Here is a 19,528-nt window from a genome sequence, read left to right as displayed (position 1 = left end):
AAAAAAAAAAAAAAAAAAGATTGGTAGGTTTGAACATTCAAGTGACCTCGTGTGTTGTCATCTTAGATTTAATTTAATAATTTGCTTAAAAACATGAACAAAATTTCTGTGTTCAGTAATTATAAAATGCATTGAAATTTTCATACATGGGCAGGCAACACTGCATGTGCATTTCAGTTATTTAACAACCAGTTAACAAACAGATCAATTTAAAACTGTAAATTTAAGTAATTTGTTCCTTCACAAAGTCAAGCATAGGTCCGTAACCACTCCTTTTGGATTCTATTGACTATATGGTGCTTTGATCAGATGACACAGAAGAATCCTTGCATATAAAGTGCACGTTTTTTCGATCCTATGCACTGAGTAGACTGCTCCATCTGTTCTCCTAGTGCTGGAAAAGCTGCTCGAGGAACTCTTCAGTCTTAAGATTTATTGTCTCCATGTAATTGTGACAAGTTGCTGGTGTTAGTGGTGCAGTTCCCTGAGACAATATACTTGCTCTAAACACAATACAGTTATGTCTATCATTGTCTTTGGTCGGGATCATAGAGTAAAATTATATCTTTGTTGGACATTTGATATAGCAAAGTGTTCATTTAGGACAGTTTGATGGTGCTTGGTGCTGAAATGAATTCCTCTGAACACCTTTTGGGGCTCTCCTTTGGCTCACATGTCATTCCTCCACTCAGGGTCCAGCTGCTGCTGAATGACACTCTCTGCAGTCTCAACTGGTGAGAAAAGCAAAATTCAAGGTGGAGAATTTTAACATGTTCATATGAGGAAGGTTTTTATGAAAGAATTACCCTCAGTTTCATATGTTTTTACTCAGTGGCACAATTATTGTAATTAGCCTTTGTTTGCTACCTGTGGCCTCAATTGAGATGTAAAGTGCTTGAAGTCGAGCTAACACATCTTCATCTTCCTCTGCCCGAATGAATCCAGTGTAACCTCCTTCATCTCTGCAGTACTGGATGAAGCTGCAGGCGAACAGAGAAAGAGTGAACAAGAAAGTCAGCGCAGATCACTCGTTCAAATTTAAAGCCGAGTTTAAAATTTAACGTTTGCTGAAAGCGGAAGTAGGAGTGTGTCACGTGCCGGGCCCAGGTGGAATCTGTTTCCAAAATTCTGGGGTTTCCCACCACAATCAGCAGGGCTTTAGCTCGAGTCACAGCCACATTAAATCTCTGGACAACAAAAGAACGTGTCACAATAATCTGTAAATGTGGGCTCTGTGTTTGTGCATGCGTTTGTGTTGTTTACCTTCTCATTTTTGACAAAGCCCAGGTTGAAATCCTTGTCTATCTCTGTGTAATCGGGGCTGCTTCGAACTGCAGACACCAAAATCACTCTCCTCTCCTGGCCCTGGAACTCCTCCACCGAACCAACCTGACACACACACACACACAAATGAATATGCCTTTCTGACACACTTAATACTATAAAACGCTATAAAAAATTAATGTTTTATAGTGTTTCAGTGTCAAACATTCAGTTACCTTAAGGGTGTCCATATTCACAAATTCATAGTCTTTACCAACTTTATCTAGTGCCTTGCGGATTTTCTGCACCTATTTGAAATGGGGGGAAAAAAAAAAAAAAAAAAACATGAACAATAACCTGTATATTAAGCTTTCCACATGTTTTCATTTGTAGTTATAGTAAAGGTTTCTAGTAGAGACGGCATGATACCACTTTTTATGTCCGATACCGATATCATAAATTTGTTTATCTGCCGATACCGATATGAATCCGATATAGTGTTTTTTAATCAATAAAACAGTTTTTTAATATCTTGCTGCTTTTTGTATAAGTTCATACTCAAGTTAAAAAAAACCCCACTAAAACTATTCTGTTATACCTGTATGCAAAAAATACGCTGCACCCAAAATATTTCATAGTTCAGCAAAACTGATCAATCTAATGAACTTAAACCTGCACCATCCTCCGTATTCTGGTATTTTAAAGTATTTTAAAGAGTAAGCAACCTAACAAATAGGGCTCTAAAACACCCAGCAAAAAAAAAAATAGGGAACCACCCCCCACCCTCCACCTCATGATGCTTAATTGATGTAATCAACTTTAATTTCATGCAGTGTGAAAAAAATGCACCGAAATCAATTATTTTCCAAGAATATTTAAATAGATTCAACATCTTTCTTCAACAGAACTGCACAGATGGTACCTTCCCAAAGGAAAAAGTACTATAGCTTACTAGGGTATATTAGACTTACCGTAATAGTTACTATATACAGTAATGGACTTCTATACGTTTTACATCAGATTAAAACTTTGGGTGTAAGATTCAGATGATTATTTATTAAAAGCTCGACATTTTAAATGAGAATAAGAAAGAAAAGTATGTCTTTGTGCCCCCTTTTCCCTGTTCGTGCCCTATCGGCCCCCCTGGCTAAACTTTGCTAGATCCGCCCCTGCACAGTTACCAGCGTCAGCTACGTAGAAAAAGATCCTGGTGTAGAAAGTAATATTAAATAAATTCTAACAACAGCTGATCAAGCTTAAACGTGCTGCTGTTGTTCAGCCGCTAGTTTCCTCTTTCTGGCACGCAGTGAGCAATAAGCAAACAAGAGAGACGATCAGCTGATCATTGATCAGTTTCATGATTGAAGTAGCAGCAGGAGAGAGAGGGAGAGAGAAGAGGATCCGCTCCATATATCGGTTGTTAAGCTTAACGCAGGAATGCTTTACAAACATTCAGAGATGAACTTACACATTTTTACTTTACTTCTGTCTGGGATAACTTCCTCTGAGATGAAATGCCGGATTGCTAGTGAGGCTACAAATACACACAGCCGCTCTCTCACGTGAGGCCTACTGCTGCGACGTGCTACGGTTATGAGCCGAATTACGTCATGTTGCAAGTTTTGTGAGGTGCTTTTTTGATATTTAATGGATTGGATTACATTTTTTATTTCTCTCCGATATCCGATCCAGTAATTTACATTAGTATCGATACCGATACCTAATATCGGATCGGTCCATCTCTAGTTTCTAGGGGGAACCACTACATCAGTGCATTGGAAATTAATTTATACCTGCTTCCTGTAGGGGGCGATGATGCCTATGTCTCGGGGTGTAATCTTCGCCACACCTCTCTTGCCTTGTGCCTGCAGCAGTTTCCGCACATAGTCCATCAGCACCTCCACTTCAGCTACATTGAAAAAAGAAGGGCTGCTGGCCTCACGTTCGTCTTTGCCAGTCACCCCATGGAAGATCACTGGGAAGTTCTAGAAGATGTAAAATAATAGTGCATTGGTAGAATGGTATGGTTGTTGTACCTTTTAATATTTGTGTTGCTGTGAAGTGGGGCTTTTGATGCTTTGAGTTCAATCAAAGCTGCTGCAACCCAGTGCCGAAAAAACAGAAGAAGACGTCTGGATGTGTATATGAGTTGTTTGTACTTTAACAGTGCAGCATGTGCTTTGTACCCGTTTTGGTAGGTGTTCCCATCCACAGTAGAAGTTTTGTGCATACTCATCTGCACAAGGCTGCAGCTCCCCACCATAGAAGAGCTCATTGGGAACCTCAAGAATGGCAGGATGAGACCTGAAAGAAGAAATATGCATTGTTGGAAATCAAGCAATAACTTTCAGTTTTTTATTACCAAGCATCCTTAAATTATCTCTTCTAGCACACCTGTAGTTACGCAGCAGCTTGGTGACAAAACAGCTGTTGAACACATCATCAGCGTTCTTCTGGTACATAGAGAAGTTATTCATCAGCCGCTCCAAGAGGGACACTCCTGTAGACAGCACAGAGAGGTTTTAAAATCAAATATCAGATTACTACACACGCAAGAAATTAGCGTTCAAGTTCTTCTTTCAGCTGCTCACTTTAGGGTCACCATAGCAGCTCATTTGCCTCCATCTCACTTCATCCCATTCTCTTCTGTCACACCAACCCTCTTTTTGTCAGTACTAGCTTTTCCAAACAATACATCATAGCAGGTCTCACTACTATGTTTTGAATAATTCCTTTTACACTTGCTACTATTTTTCTGTCACAAATCAGCCCTGACACTCACTTCACCCTGCCTGCACTCTGTTCACCTCACTTGTATACTGGTTGTTGCTTTTCTCTCTTGCTTCTATTAACTTTCATTCTTCTTCATTCCTGTGCATGCCTCCACCTCTCCAGTCATCTATAAACAGCGTAGTACATGGAGATTCCTGCCTGAATTATACTGTCGACCTGACTATCACCAACGGGTGAAGTGTCTTGCCCAAGGACACAACGACCGAGACTGTCCAAGCCGAGGCTCGAACCAGCAACCTTCCGATTATAAGGCGAACTCCCAACTCTTGAGGCCGTGGCGAAGGATAATAAAATATTTATGTATATAAATAAATATACGAATTTAATTTAATTGAATAAGGGGCTCAGAGTTGATCCCTGATGTAATCCCACCCCACCTTGAACCCATCTGTCACTCCTACTACTGCACACCTCACCCCTGTCTCACTGTCCTTATACATGTCCTGTACTTTCTTCACATACTTCTCCTGATTTCTTCATACAGTACCAGAGCTCCTCTATTGGGAGTTGGCACCCATTCATATGCTTTCTCTTTTTCCTTCTGCCTTTCTCTTTTCTTTCCATCAAAACTCTCAAGGCAAACATCACATGTTTAGTGCTCTGTCTTTGCATCCTGTGTGCAGCATGAGGGTGTTCGCACATCTGTACTTACCCATGCCGTATTTCAGAGCAAACGGCGACCTGAGAATAGGGCCAAGCTGCTTGGGGTCTCCAGCTAGAACAACCTGACCAGTCTCTGCATCTAGTAAGGCTGCGCGGCACAAAATAACAAAAATCAAGCATCACATGAAACTAATCTAGTACAGCTACAGAATTGAAAGCTCTGTTGTTTTTACCTGCCAATGGGACTAAACACTCAGTCTCCACAGCATGTCCAGCCTCGTCCACAAACACATGAGTGAAATGTCCTTCTGGAATGTCACCTGTGACCAATCTGCACAGATCAAATAATGTTTACATGGCACAAAGTCATGTAGGTCACGTTCATCTGTCATGTTTAATGTTGTGTTAATGTTATAGACAGTGTCATGCAGATATGACTGCAGTGTGAGTCATTCACTACCTTCCGGCAGTTAACAGGGTGGTGACCATGATCTTATACGTCATCAGCTCTTCTTTAGCAGGGAAAATGTAACACTCCCCAACCAGGTTAGAGCATTCCTGTAAAGTGCCATCGTATCATAAACCTCAGTGAGACTTAATACAATAGCATCAAGCGTGTTAAACACCAGGAAGCACATCAACACTTTAGTTGGAAGTGAATGAGTGGTCCTCATTTAGTGTGTCATCCATGAACGCAATGGTGGATCTGATCAATCACATTCTTGTGACATCATAGCTTTGGAAGGTGGAGGAAAAAGGAAATAAATGCCTTTGTTTACATAAAATGATCTTCTAGATCAAATTCTAAGCTTTGGTGGTGTTTTCTTTAATAATTTCTATAATATAATAAATATATTATGAAGTTGGGTTTCCTGCTAGTCAAATTTAGGTTACTCCTCTTGTTTTGCTGATGATATTGTTTAATAACATTAACTAACTTCACGGCTACTGCGTAATAGGTCATTTGCAATGGAAGAAAAGTAAATGAGCAACATTATTTATAAATACGTTCCATTCAACCCCCCCACCACCACCAAAAAAAAAAGAAAAAAAAAAAAAAGACTTAAAATATTGAATCTTATGATCTTGTTGAAACAAATGAACTCCCAGCACTGACCTTTAATTCCATTGGCACAAGTTTTGGGTCCCGGCTGCTGGCATACATGCGGTACACTTCATGCTTGTCCACATGCTCCACAATCCTCTTGCAAAGCAGATCAGCAGCACTGTTGGATGGAGCGCATGCCAGAATGTAGCAGTTAGCTTGTGTCTTCTTTATCTGCTTGATGGCCTCCACCACAGTCACTGTTTTGCCTAGACAATCCAAGAAACATAAGAATGGCATCAGCTGAGTTGCATTTTTAGACTTATGATAAGTTCCAGGAACAGCAGCTCAAACAAAGAGTTAGCGATATATGGGACCCAGTACCTGTTCCAGGTGGGCCAAAGATCAGGTAGGGGGCAGGTTTGGATGAGCCAGCTACAATGTGTTGTACTGCCTGATATTGCTCTGGATTTTTCTCCAGCTGCCAATCAAATAACCTGTTGATGGTAAGATAAAGGGGAAAAAATTTATAATTTTAGAGATGAAACACTCCTGAGTAACTCATTTTAGGATTTATGGGCACTGGCTCTGAAACTTACAATTAACCATAACACCTGCCTTTAAGTGTACAGAGAACCAAAACTCCAGCCTCAGCTGATTAGAGAAGTGCTATAATTATCTTACATTATTTATTCACATATAAAGAAAGGGATAACACATGCACTGTGTATTAAAAAAATTATATGATCAGTCTACTAGAGTTTCTAACCTGAGATTGGGAAGGTCCTTTGGCTGAAAGGACATGTTGGGTTCAGCAGGAAACAACACGCTTTCCAGTCTACGTGAAAAGGCCAGTTCTGCCGCTCTGTGCTGGAGACGCAGAGTCACGTGGTTTATAGTGAACTCAACACTGAACTTCATACCTTCTACAAAGCGGCTGACCAACCTGTAAAGAAATTCACAAAATCTAAGATGCCACAAATATCAATTTATTTATGAAACAGCAGATATTAATTCCGATTGGACTTGTATTTTTATAATGCTAAACAGTCATCATCTTACTGGGAGCTGAAACCCAGTTTAACACTGTCCAGCTGCACACTGTGGACGTAGCCACAGTACTTGACCCCTGGTTCTCCAACAGGATACACCAGCAGCTTGTCTCCTCGGAGCACAGAGGGACGGTTCTCAGCCACACCAGGCACCTGGGAAAAGGGACAAGAGCTATGTGTCACAAGGATAACTGTGATGACACAAACATGAGCTGAATGTGTCCCACAAGCTGCCACAAGCAGTCAAGGTTGTGTAGAGGTCCTTGTCATTTTTAGGAACCGACATGAAAAACAAGCTTAACATATGAATGGGTCAGTGAAGAATGACCATATTTAGGTATGTAGTATGTTTTGTATGAGTTTGATATGGGTTTAAATGAATGACTTTTTTCTGCAGTAACTTATGTAACTCTTCTCTGTTCATATTGATAGACTATGAAACCAGAGCCACCAATATGCTTTAAAATGAAACCTTCAGTTATACGCTCACTAACAGCTGGCTTATTTCTTAAACTTTTTACATTTCTCTTTATTTTTCAAGTGTTGTACTGTTCTTTCTCACCATATTAAATATAGTAGTTAGAGAGGCTGAGCTGTTAGTTGGTATTAATTTTAATAATCGAACTAATGGTAACAACTAAATGTGATCAGAATCAAATATCTGACATATCTGATATATTTACCTCCAGAACAAGAAGCTTCTTGTTCGTTTTGTCTTTAGTCATGGTAGCGTGTCCTTTGTCAGTGTTGGGGATGTTGTATCTCTTGATGTCCACCTCCATCTGAAGCTCCTCCAGATACAGCAGCACCTGGAACCTCTCTGTGTAGTTCTCCCAGTTCAAGGGACTCTCCAGTATGGCTCTTTGAGACACACATATGAAAAACAGATGACATTGTATACTGCAAATCATATCACAGAAGCTGAGTTGAGATTTGAGCATCTCAGAAGATCAGAGGCATTGATTCACTGTTTTACTGCAGGGGTTCAGTCCAGTTCTTTCAAGTATGGCTTTCTTTTCTAGCTGCAAGCAGAAATAATTAAATAATAATTAACTTATGTTTTCCTGTGTTCTTTCACATTCCTTGCTTTGTATAATTTCTTAATTGCTGATCATTGCTGTTTGTCACCAAGATTACACAAAAACTACCAAGCTTGAATTTTGTGAAAATGTAACTATAATCACACACAATGTCAGGAGAATGGGGTGACGTGTTTTCCACAGTCGCCCTTTCTCACATATAGCAAACAGCAGTGTCTTTTAGAAGAATTGTCACTACTGGAAATACTGGATATGCAGGGCAAACTAGACATCATGCCCACTTTCTAGTGGTAAAAGCACCTGCTCCTTTCCCACAATGTGGAAGACCAACTAACATCCCATCCAGCTGGGAAGGACATCCACATACATTTACACTGGATAAGACCAAGAAACGTTGTGTAAAACTGCTTTGGTGGAGAGGTGTTCAAAAAAATAAGGCTACATTAGTTTTGGTACAGATGACATTCTTGGTAACTGCTTTCTCTGCTTTCTTCCACTGCCCCTCTAGTTAATCTATGTTTTTGTCCTATTGTCTCAAAAGAGATCATTGTTAAATATCATAAAAGATGTCACCAGATTAGTGAAATCTGAAGACACTGACAACAAACTGATAAAGTGTTTTAAAAATTGCAGTGTTAACGTAAAAAAAGAAAAAAAGAAAGAAAAACAAATGGAAAATAAACATGAGTGAGGCAAACTACCATTTAACATTTACCACAATCTCAAGGCTCTTTCTTACCTTTTAGCATTGGGCCAGGAGTGCTTCAGTGATTTAAGGAGGTCATGTATGTATGATGGTACTCGATACCGTTTTAGCTCAACCACATTTTTTAGACGCATTACTGACAGCCTTAAGGAGACAAAAAAAGAAAAGGTTTAATATTATAAAAGGCATAAAAATTTATTTTTGTACATTTACAGTGTACGTTTAACAGCTGAGTAAACTTCGGTACCCTTCAGCTGGCAGCCCATCCACAATTGTGTAATGTGCCTCAGGAGTCCAGGCGGGGATGGAGCGAGGTTTGTAGGGGGCTGTAGGTGCTAGCTCCAGTCCCAAGGAAGTTACACACTCAGCCTCAATAAAGCGCACAATGTAAAATGCAGCAGAGGATGGCTGCAGGTCTGGTTTGAATTCAAAGGCGAGTGTAGCTGGATAGAAACCAACCAAGCTGAAGCGGAAGACAGCCTGGATTTTATAGCTGTCACCTGAAACCCGGATGTTGAGTGCATTAATGGTCAAATTCTACCTGTAATCTGTGAGTCAAATGTGAGTCAAACGAGCTAGCTTATCTGTGATGCTCGCGTCACCTGGTTTTAGTGTCAGGGGGTTCTGTTTGGTCACTTTCTGCTCGTCAACCAGCGACAAGCACTTGAGCCAGTGTAGAGGTGTGTAGTAGGTGAAATACACAGTTTCTGTTCCAGTGTTCTTCACATGCAGGGTTATCTCGCTCTGTTAGCAAAACACATCATTTTGTAAAGTTTTTTCTTTGTTTGTTTGTAAGCACGTGTATATCGGGGAACATTGCAATCTGATGGCTTAAATACCTCAAAGGTCTCTTCCACACGTAAGTGAAGTTTTCCATTCTCAAACGAACGTTCGGATGTGATGCTGATCCCATTTTTGTCAGATATGAAGTGGGTTCTGTAGGTGGGAGAAGATCAGAGGCATTGATTCACTGTTTTACTGCAGGGGTTCAGGCCACTTCTTTCACGTTTGCCTTTCTTTTCTAGCTGCATGCAGAAGTAATACAGGCAGCAGAGGCGGATGCTCTGCGTGAGTGACAGAGGTTAATGGACTGAAGTAGCCACACTCGCACCTCCATGTTCTGCATACATGCCTGGCCTGTTTGCCACAGCACATGAGTTGTGTTTTCCCATGTTTCACATTTCATTTACTCATTAAACAAAAACATTCCTAATGGTTTGCCTTAAAAATAAAAAGCATGTTCACACTGTGAGTTGCATTGTGCAGAAAGGAGTCTGCCAGGTTACCTCTCTGACTTGAGTTTGTTCATCAGGAGACTGGCCGTTTTCCTCCGGTATCTTACTCCTGTCTCTGCCTCATCTGCAGAGGCTGCTGTCTGTCCCATCCCCGGACTGGCTGCTCCATTCTGGGCAGGCGGAGGTTTACGGTCTCTCTGCCACTGCCACTGGTCCACGTAAAGAGCTTTGACCTGTGTGGATCATCACTTCATGTCAGTTTTATTTTAGGATTTAGAAAAAGAAAAATCACTGTCACGTTTCTGGCTTTATTTATCTGAGCTTATAAAGTTGCAACCAAGAAAGAGAATGAGCGTCGTCTTAAGAAACTCTGAAGTATTTTCTTCAGACAACAGGATGTATTTTTGAGGAAGTGACAGCATCCTGTCCTTACGTGAACTCTGATTCCTTAACTCGCTTTGACTTCAAAATTTTAAACTGATTCCTGTGGACAGTTTAAGAATATTAAGTCCTATAAAATGTTGTGCTATAAAAAAAAAAAAAGCTATTTTATTTTAACCATTAATAACACAATTAATGATCCTCCTATTAACAAATACAAAAAAAGAAGAAGAAGAGCAAGCTGAACCAGTTTTGTTTTAGACAATAATAATACCTTAATGTCTTTTAGAACCTGTTTGGCTTTTTACTATGAGGTGAAGTCAAACATGCTGAAAACAAGGAAACAGTTGCCCTCTGTCAATAGCAAACTAGGGTAAGAATGTTTACTGTAAATATGAACTTTGCTTCCACTTGCACCTCCTCTAACACTGCAGTTAGAATACATGAGGTGTACAGTAGATGGCACATCATGATTTAAAACTCACAATACCAATTTCAAAAGCCCATTTCAATAAATTTCTCTGATGTAACATTTATGTTGCTAAAAGAACAGATTGCAGCTCTACCTTTGTGCTGGGATAACCTTTATTAAGTACTCATGGCTCAAAGCACACTCCCTCCAAATAAATCATCACTTTGATTTCAACTGTTACACGTGTGTGAAGTTCATGATGGTCTCTTAGATGGTTTTAGTGCTATCCTGCTGATAAAATCCTTCCAAAGGCACGAAAACAGCTAAAAAGTGCTCAAAATGCTGAACGGATGGACGGACGGACACAATAATACACAGAAAACCCCAACAATCAGACGACCCCTTGTGAGCAAGCAAGAGCCAAGCAAGGGGAGGGATATGAGATAAGATATGAGATAAGATATGAACACTCATATATATCAACATATAACAGGTTGAGAATAGCTTTACTCTTTGACCTCCTCTGTGATAACCAAGAAGTTTGCCTTTTTACATAAAAAAAAAAAGCCTGCATAGCCCAGATTTAACTCTGTGGCATTCTCAGGTATGAAAATGGAAGGGCAGATAACTGTTTTATTGGTACGGTTATATTAAAATACAAAAGTTATTCTGGAAAAGTCACAGAAGGAAATTACCAAAATGATAAACACTGTCAGAGAAACTGCGACTACTATCAATGACCTGTATTATATCTGTAAAAACATCACAATTTGGAAAAAATTGTTTCATTTATTCATTTTATTGTCAAATGTTGAAAACATAAAACCTTGAAAACCAAATAAAAATATGTTCACTATTGTGCACTGGAGAAACAGGAAGTAACAGCTAACAATGAAGTCTTTGCTGATGCCTAAGTGGTATATATGCCTCACAGTCACTGTGAAAACATTTGCATAATGTCAGTGGATTAGCTGTATCCTGACGCTTGAAGTAAACACAATTTAGGAATAGATATTCCAAATAAAGCCCTGTTCTTCTTTATACTGTATGTTAGGGAAAATGTTCTAAAACACTTCTTCAGTAAAGACTCAGAGAAGAGAAACACACAGAACTTCTTGCTAGCAAGGGCAGCCTCCACTCTAAGAGACTCCAGTGAGAGAACTGCCCCGGTCTTTATTTATACTCCATTGAGCGTAGTGTGTGTGTGTGTGTGTGTGTGTGTGTGTGTGTGTGTGTGTGTGTGTGTGTGTGTGTGTGTTGATCAAAGGGTCATATAACATGAAAGCACAAAAGGTACATCCTTGGTCATAAAGAGGGTAGTCTCCCCCACCCTAGATGGCACGGTGAGGAAGTCCAGCAGTTAAAGCACTTAGACTAAAACAGACATAGCTACGTTAAAACAATAAAACAAGGTACGACCTCTCCCACGCTCCCAGGATGTGGGGGTGAACCAAGCCTGCTAAAAATCACACATCCTGTCACTACCAAATAACTACAAACAGCATCCTACCATAAGCAAACTTATATCACTAAAAGATTATACTGACTACTAAATACAATTTTCCATTGACACTGTAGCACTGACTCTAAGGGAACATCAGTGTGGCACGTGATCACCAACTCAACACCAGCACCGCACCTACCTCAATCCACGAGCTGCCATCTGGACTTTACCCAACAATGACTAAAGGCTAAGATTCATTTCATTGGGCTATAATCAGCCTCCAGTATTATTATTTTTTTTGTTTCATCAGATAAACATTATTTACCTGCATGATTAACTGATTTTAAATTTAAATGTTTCACTTGAAGTTGTATCACTGAGAGATTCTAAAAAAATATCAGACATGCCTTGTTATCTCAACTACAAGACTGAGTGATGTGCTTAAATAAAATGTGAAAATGTACGTTTTATGGTAAAAAATCAATCAATCAATAATTGTTAAGAAACACATGTACCGTTAGAGATTCTGGTATAACAGATAATGAAATATAGTGCATACCTTGGAGTTGAAACGAATAGTGTCTCTTCGTCTTGTTATTTTGTTGGACACTTTCAGGGCATACAGGACTGACCCAAAGTTTGGATCTTTGGCCTCCGGATTCCTGAAGTGTTTACAAAAGAATATCATTATTTTCATTGGTAACAAAGTAAGTTCACTTTTCAAGTGGCATAAAATATCAAATGCAACATTTCTATTAACTCAACAAACATCAGCAAGAACACAAACTGTGCGCAGTCTGCCGCACAGTGTTGCTAACGAAAGGTCCAGCTGCTGTACTGCTGCTTTTTCAGGGAGAGAATTCTAACTTCAGTCAGAGATGGAGAAAATTGTAAGACAGACAGGAGACAAAAGGAAAAAGAGGGGTTATGTGTAAAGGTAAGGACTGCACAGTGATTTCTGATACAGATTTAAAGATTAATGTCGTCATTTTCAATCACATCTGTGTATGACCTGTAAAATTTATACCAATGCTGTTTGTTTAGGAAATGGAAAAAAGCCAAGATGTGTTGTGAAACATCTGCTGAGATCTTGTTCAATTCATTTCTGTAAATCCACAAAGAGCAGCAGGTTAGCCGATCATAAAATTTTGAGTTATCATTCGTTTCCCCACTAAACGACAACAACTGATCTTAGGGCTTCCATACCAGCCGGATTCCACTTTAACCTCTGATTGTACTCAAGGCAAAGTCACCCTCCACAATGTAGACATCAGAAAAAAAAAATATAGTTTGTTTTGCTGGTATCCTACATAACAGACTGATTTCAGTCTTATATTAATTTGGCACAAGGTTCAGTTACCTTTGCACAAAAATTGGTGGTAGAATTCCTTCAAGGACCTACTTTTTTACATTCTCACTTTGAGTACATTTCAGAGCCTGCACTTTTTGGCTTTTACTTCAAGAAGTCGATTCAGTACTTCAACTTTTACTGCTGTTTTTGGTTATGGATACTTTTATAAATAACAGTGATCAAGAACCCACCTCATCCGGAACTCATTGTTGTAAATGTCTCTCAGCTGAATCCTGTCTGTGATGGATACTCGATTAGTCTCCTTCAAAAACTCGAAGAACTCGAGTCCAATTTGGCAGCGGATAGATAACTTCACATTAACCATGATCAATAGTTGATATTATCAGAGTATATCCTAAATCGTCCGTGCCGATCCTCTAAATGCGGATGTAACGCATCAACGCACAGCTTGTGTTTATTTCATAAAGTAATACCCTAAGACTGGGCTTTAGCTTTCTATTCCTTGACCGCCCGCATGGGCGGAGCCCCTCTATGCTCTCCGCTGCGTACTGAAACAGTCATGCTCGGAGATTAAAAGCAGGCACACCCAGAGAGTCAGTCAGGCCGGAGAAATGAAACTTAACGCGCTGAGATGCAAAATCATCTGAGAGCATCTGCAAACAAAACATAACAGCGCAATAAAGCGATTCCATAGGACGAGGCAGTCTCTGCCACGTCACTATTAATTGCGTGACTGTTATCTCGCTCTACATGTGTTGAAACCACGTACTGATTGTAATGGCACGAGACAAGCTGAGTTACCTTCCTTGAACTTCTTTCCTTGAATCAAAATGGGTCAACACAACGCCCATAATTAAATTTGTCTTCATTTGTTTTTGTTTTATTATTGACTCAAAAATAGAAAAAGAAACATAATGAATGGTATAGCTGTAGCGTGCATTGAGCTTTATGACTTCAAGCACGACTTATACTCTGGCCCATCATCCCACTCCTAAAGTGGGATCAAGGACAGAAAGGAAGACAGATATATATTCGCTTAAAATGATATGCAAAACATTGCCATTAGGTGGTAATAACAAGCCGCCTGTTTATCAAAGCCATGGAAATTCAATAACAGCGACGAACATGCTCGCAAACAGGCCTCGACCTGTAATCTGACGTATCGGGCATTTGCCCTGTGGCCCGACCCACTTGTGGCTGCGCACCGGCCCTACAAACACTGACGACAGTGACTGCAGCCCATTGGGTCATTTTCTGTTCTGAAACGGGATTGTCCAATCAAGTCTCCTAACGCAACCGGCCCCTCCCCTGCCTCCCCTGTGCGCTCGTGCACCTATAAGTGCGGAAGAAGCGGTCTAAGGAGACGAGAGACAACTAAAAACGACAAAATAAACGTGTTGTTATGTCTTTCAATGAAAACATAAATAAGCAGTTTGATGCCGTGTTTTCATACGAGACGTTAATGAGGTGTCTGAATGCATGTCAGTGCTAAAACAGGGCTCCTCTGCCTGAGCAAGAGTTCACTCTGAGTCTGACAAACTGAGTTGAAATGCTGAGCATGCGCCGAGTATTGTTTATAGTACGTTCAGTTAGACTTTTTAAATTATACATGCATGACTTTTTTTTAAGTAAGGCCCTAAGTCGTCAAGGTTTCAGCCAGAGAAACCATGATTTTTTAGCTTTGACACCACAGTCTGTATGAGTCACATCACACACAGAACAAGATGTTCAGTGTTGCTTTTCACGAGTCTAAACAAAGAACCACATTCTGGTTGTATTCCTCAATCTCTGTTGTCAGCAGAAACCATTTGTCTTACAGAAAAAACAGGATACTTAGACTCTTCCTCATTTTTTGACATAGTTTAATTTTACACTACATACACTTCACACAGAGATACTTATCTGCAAAAAAGAAGGAAACAAGTTGTGTGATTCAGTACACAGTTGTGTGGAATAAAAACTCTCATCAAGCCACTTACTGTGTTAAGAGGACTGTTCTATATTGATTTGATTGTTTATGCCTATTTAGCTGAGCAAATACTATTTTTAAGTGTTCATTGAGCATTAACACCTGTTAGCTCAGCCAATTAATAATCATTATTAATCATTACTCTGAAAAATAAAAGGTAAACCCTTTTTTACATTACATAATGCGTTTGAGTGGTTGAAAAAAACTGAACCAGGTACAAAGCGAGTACCAACAGCCCTGTGACTCTTCTACTTCTGATAATAGGGCAAAGAGAGACTTCTTGAAAAACAAAAAGAGGACAAAAAGAAAGAGATAGAGCCCCTTAAAGGCCAAAGTGCAGCCTTTACACACCAGTGGAAACTTTAATCGACTGCAAATGAAATTAAAAGGGGAAACCTTGACAATGAAACCTTGGACAAGATAAAGATAAAACAGAATACACAACCCTACTGACTCTGTGCGCTCTTTCCCCTCTCTGGTGTTGTGTAGGAGGCAGGCAGGTGTGTGAGGCGCAGAGAGAGCTCACACCTGTTGGCATTCAGCTAACTGTTTAAAAAGACTTGGAAGCTAACATTTTCTCTCTAATCTCTCCAGCAGGCAGCGCGTTGTTTGTTTAGTTTTGAGTTTCTTTTTTAGTTTTAATTAATTAATTAATTAATTAAATGTTCTTCAAAGCTCCTTTGGATGTGTGAGCTTCTGTTGGCAAAATCTGATAGAAACTGAGGTTCACACAAACGGGTTGTCTTTATGAGTTTCAGTAATCTTTGCAAAAGGGTCAAACAACAATGCAAACTGTATGACAGGAATCTGCATGCTTTGTGACCTTGTCTTTATAGAGACAAGTTTTCCATCTTCCATGGTCACACGATACAGCCAAAACATTGCTTATCAGAAGCAATGTCCTTGTGCACGGACATGTGGCATATTTGAAAGATTACATGGACACAGAATATAACAACAGGGTCAGCTTGACAACTTGTCTTAAAACCTTCCTTTTGTTTTGTCTTGGCTTTGAGGTGGTTCATGAGACAAGGAATAAGAGTTTTATTAAGCCACAAAGAAAAGTTCAAACAACTGATGGGTTCTCAGTCAGAACCTGTCCCCTTGGGGCATGTGTGGGGCAAGAGCAGAGGTTTGCAGACTCACACTTTATACAGTCCTGTTGGGAAATGTAGGGCCCAGATGTGCCCAGTGGGGTTGCCCATGATGTGGGTCGACTGTGGACTGCCCACACTAAGCAAAGCAGAGAGGGGGCCACAATGGGGGCTCATGTAGGCCTGCAGTAAACTAACAATATGCCAACACTGTAGGTTTCGGGCACTATTTGGGCCCCACCTAACAGCACAGGGCCAGATGTGCCCCACATATTCCTCCAGTAATGGGGCCTATAGTGGGCTGCCCACCTAAGCCCCATGGTGCTGGGTCCATATGTGCCCTATGGTACATTAACATAACCAACTGGTTTGCAGTTCATAAAAAGAATCCAAAGAAAAGCTACTTTCAGCTGCTTCCTTCACATGGGGTCACCAGAGCAAGTAGCACCAAATCTTTGTTGTATCACATTTGATTCCTGCTAAAACAACCTCCAAAGGATTTGTGCATCCTCATAACCTCATACTGGGAGTATTTTACGTATTAGATAAATATGTAAACCCTTTTTATAAATACCCTTACCCCCCAAAAAGGAAACAAACTCAAGTCTTATCAAACAAGTCGGCATGTTTTAGAAAATGGAATAGGGCCTGATAACTTTAACTGAGGGTTTCAATCAGTCGCCTTTTCTGCGCCTTATATTTCTAAGAGTGTAAAAAAATATGTTCTATGTTATACGATTTTCACATTCCCCTGTGTGGTGCGTCCCTATTATATATACAAATATAATAAAAAATGTAAAAAATACAACAAATTAAATAGAAACTGCAAACCCCAAAATGCACGAGATTAGGAATTAAAAAATATTTCATATGAATTCAAATGCAGAGCTTAAAGTGTTCTGCTTCTACTTATTCTTCTTCTGACTGCTACCTTCAGGGTCGGTACAGCAGATGTCTCTGTCTCACCTTAGCATGTAACAGAACAGGCCTCTACTATTAGACCTTTACTACATCAAGTCTTTTCTCCGTCTTCTTCTTTTTTTCTCCTGCCTGTCAGCTCCAAATTCACCATGTTTATTATATCCACTATCCCTCCTCTGCGCATGTCACAATCAGCCTTGGCTTTCTAACTTCATCTCCACACAGCTCAACCTGACTCTCTCTGATATATTTCTAACCCTGCCCACCCTGCTCACACCAAACAAGTCTTAGTATCTTCCACTCTGCCACCTTCAGCTTCACCTCCTGTCTTTGTTAGTGTCACTCTCTCCACACCATGCATCACAGCAGATCTTACTACCATCATGTGAATCTTCCCTTTCACTCTTGTTGCCATCCTTTTGTTACATATCAAGCCTGACACTAGTCTCCATCCTGCCTGCACTCTCTTCTTCACTCCCTTGTGCATTCTCCAGTGCTTTGAATAGTTGACCCCAGGTATTTAAACTCATCCATTCTTGATCTCTCCACCTTGCGTCTTCACTGTGACAGTGTATGTGGTCTTGTTTCATCCCTCTTCTCTCCAAATCATTGCTCCACTTCTCCAGGCTCTTTTCCCACCCCTTCCTGTTCTCAGTATAGCTCACAATGTCATCAGCAAACATCAGTTTATTGAGACTTGCCTGACCTCAGGAGTCAACCCATCCATCACCATTGCAAACAAGAAGAGGCACTGATCGTTCATGTAATACCACCCTGTTAGGAAAATATATTTTATGTTTTATTTGCTGTGTATTTTGTCTTATGCATTTAATAACGAGGCCACCTTTCAGTTATAAACTGTGCCAGAGGTCATTAGGTTCTTTACCCAGACTGAAACTGTGCAGAGCAGGAAGCTTTGTGCAAAGTTGCAGAGAACATTGCCTATTGTTATGTATTGGTTGTTTATTCTCAGCACATCAAAACTGAATCAGGACAACCCCCACCTCAAAGCCATTTATCATTCCCACTGCACGTATCACTACTGTCTCACTGTCCTCATACTTGTCCTGCACCACCCTCACATACAGAACCACAGCTACTGTCTTGGCACCATCCTCTGTTTTCCATAGATCTTTAAAGACACACTGCAACTCCACACATTGCATCTGTGGTGTTTTCTGTTAGCATGAAGCCAAACTGCTGCTCACTGATTGTCACGTCTCTTCTTAACCTACCTTCATCAACTCATTCATGGTATGGCTCAGCAGCTTTGTCCCTCTGTAGCTACTACAGCTCTGCACTTAACCTTTGCTATTAAAATCAGCACCAGTGCACTTCTAGATTTTTCAGCATTTTCATTCATTTTTATTCAATTTACATATGAACTTTACACAATAACTTACAATAAAACAGTTAAATTAAGTGAGCTATTGTCTGGTAGATGTGTTTATGTGATGTGATTTTTTTTTTTTAAAAAGCGATGACACCTAATTAGTCTTCAAAAAAATACGACCAGTTAGCACTTTAGTTGTAGTGCTGCTGTGGGTTCACATGGTGGTGCAGTTTGCTCACCTAAAATAAAGCACATGTACTCAAGGGTCCCACAGAAACCCTGAGGTCAATGTGTGTCAGGCTTGAAGTGTGTTTGCTTTAGTCTTATATACACACAGAAGTGCAGACCCACAATAAACTACTATTACCTTTTTTTTTTTTTTACTTTTTGCTGATTTAGGTTTAAAGTAATTAACTTAAGCGATTAAATAAGAATGACAATAGGATGCCCGCATAAGTGGCAGAAAATAGAAGAATACTTAGATTTCCATTTTTGACACCAAAACGTCAGATTTACATCAACATAAAATCCAAATAGTCATAATAAATAAAGTAGATGTGTGAGAGGTGTTTGGCTGACACACATGAACCTCGAAGGAGAGAGATGAGAACATTTGCACATTTGTGAAAAACAGCACAGAAAGTTCACAGAATATCATCTTTATTTAAGACTCTTATCATGATTTAACCCATTAAATGCTGAAGCAACAGTTCAATAGTAACACCCCCCCCCCCCCTTCTCTTGCTGTTTCTATAAATCAAATTTCCATTTGAACGTTTTTATTTTATTTTCAGTTTTAAAATTATTTTTTGTTGTTCACTCAAATAATGAAATACATTTCTAATTTGTCTGTTTATCTAGATATTAATAGATTTAAGTCAAATTTATTTATAAAGAACATTTAAACAAAGCTTTCACTGACTAC

General features: G+C 39.8%; 1 protein-coding gene and 1 long non-coding RNA gene across 4 annotated transcripts in view; one reads left to right on the top strand and one right to left on the bottom strand.

Annotated features, from left to right (window-relative positions):
* The window catches only part of LOC102300751 (putative helicase mov-10-B.2), a 15,149-nt gene extending 795 nt beyond the window's left edge, over positions 1-14,354 (bottom strand). Inside the window, exons 1-23 of one of the 3 annotated variants that reach the window (XM_005914701.3) lie at positions 13,517-14,354; positions 12,534-12,636; positions 9,789-9,970; positions 9,342-9,438; positions 9,105-9,246; positions 8,750-9,002; positions 8,536-8,646; positions 7,440-7,617; positions 6,767-6,909; positions 6,474-6,650; positions 6,089-6,201; positions 5,777-5,973; positions 5,120-5,217; positions 4,893-4,990; positions 4,709-4,807; positions 3,658-3,763; positions 3,450-3,567; positions 3,057-3,248; positions 1,500-1,571; positions 1,264-1,389; positions 1,099-1,187; positions 868-980; positions 663-731 (exon numbers count right to left, since the gene is read on the bottom strand). In XM_005914701.3, coding sequence (XP_005914763.1) covers positions 670-731; positions 868-980; positions 1,099-1,187; positions 1,264-1,389; positions 1,500-1,571; positions 3,057-3,248; positions 3,450-3,567; positions 3,658-3,763; positions 4,709-4,807; positions 4,893-4,990; positions 5,120-5,217; positions 5,777-5,973; positions 6,089-6,201; positions 6,474-6,650; positions 6,767-6,909; positions 7,440-7,617; positions 8,536-8,646; positions 8,750-9,002; positions 9,105-9,246; positions 9,342-9,438; positions 9,789-9,970; positions 12,534-12,636; positions 13,517-13,650 — 3,003 coding nt within the window. In that variant the 5' untranslated portion in view covers positions 13,651-14,354 and the 3' untranslated portion in view covers positions 663-669. Of the gene's footprint in view, positions 1-285; positions 732-867; positions 981-1,098; positions 1,188-1,263; positions 1,390-1,499; positions 1,572-3,056; positions 3,249-3,449; positions 3,568-3,657; positions 3,764-4,708; positions 4,808-4,892; positions 4,991-5,119; positions 5,218-5,776; positions 5,974-6,088; positions 6,202-6,473; positions 6,651-6,766; positions 6,910-7,439; positions 7,618-8,535; positions 8,647-8,749; positions 9,003-9,104; positions 9,247-9,341; positions 9,439-9,788; positions 9,971-12,533; positions 12,637-13,516 lie in introns of those variants that run through there. The other 2 variants (XM_042227218.1, XM_014339000.2) reach the window with 2 other exon arrangements.
* Positions 12,691-19,528, top strand: part of LOC102301380 — a 53,065-nt gene continuing 46,227 nt past the window's right edge. The window contains exon 1 of the long non-coding RNA XR_006055233.1: positions 12,691-12,911. This is a non-coding gene — a long non-coding RNA (uncharacterized LOC102301380). The remainder of the gene's footprint in view (positions 12,912-19,528) is intronic.

Source organism: Haplochromis burtoni, unplaced genomic scaffold (genome assembly GCF_018398535.1).
Source record: "Haplochromis burtoni strain Fernald_Lab_line unplaced genomic scaffold, NCSU_Asbu1 Contig_9, whole genome shotgun sequence".
Classification (NCBI taxonomy): Eukaryota; Metazoa; Chordata; class Actinopteri; order Cichliformes; family Cichlidae; genus Haplochromis; species Haplochromis burtoni.
The sequence above is the reverse complement of the archived record's forward strand: the minus strand, read 5'-3'. Positions and strand labels throughout refer to the sequence as shown.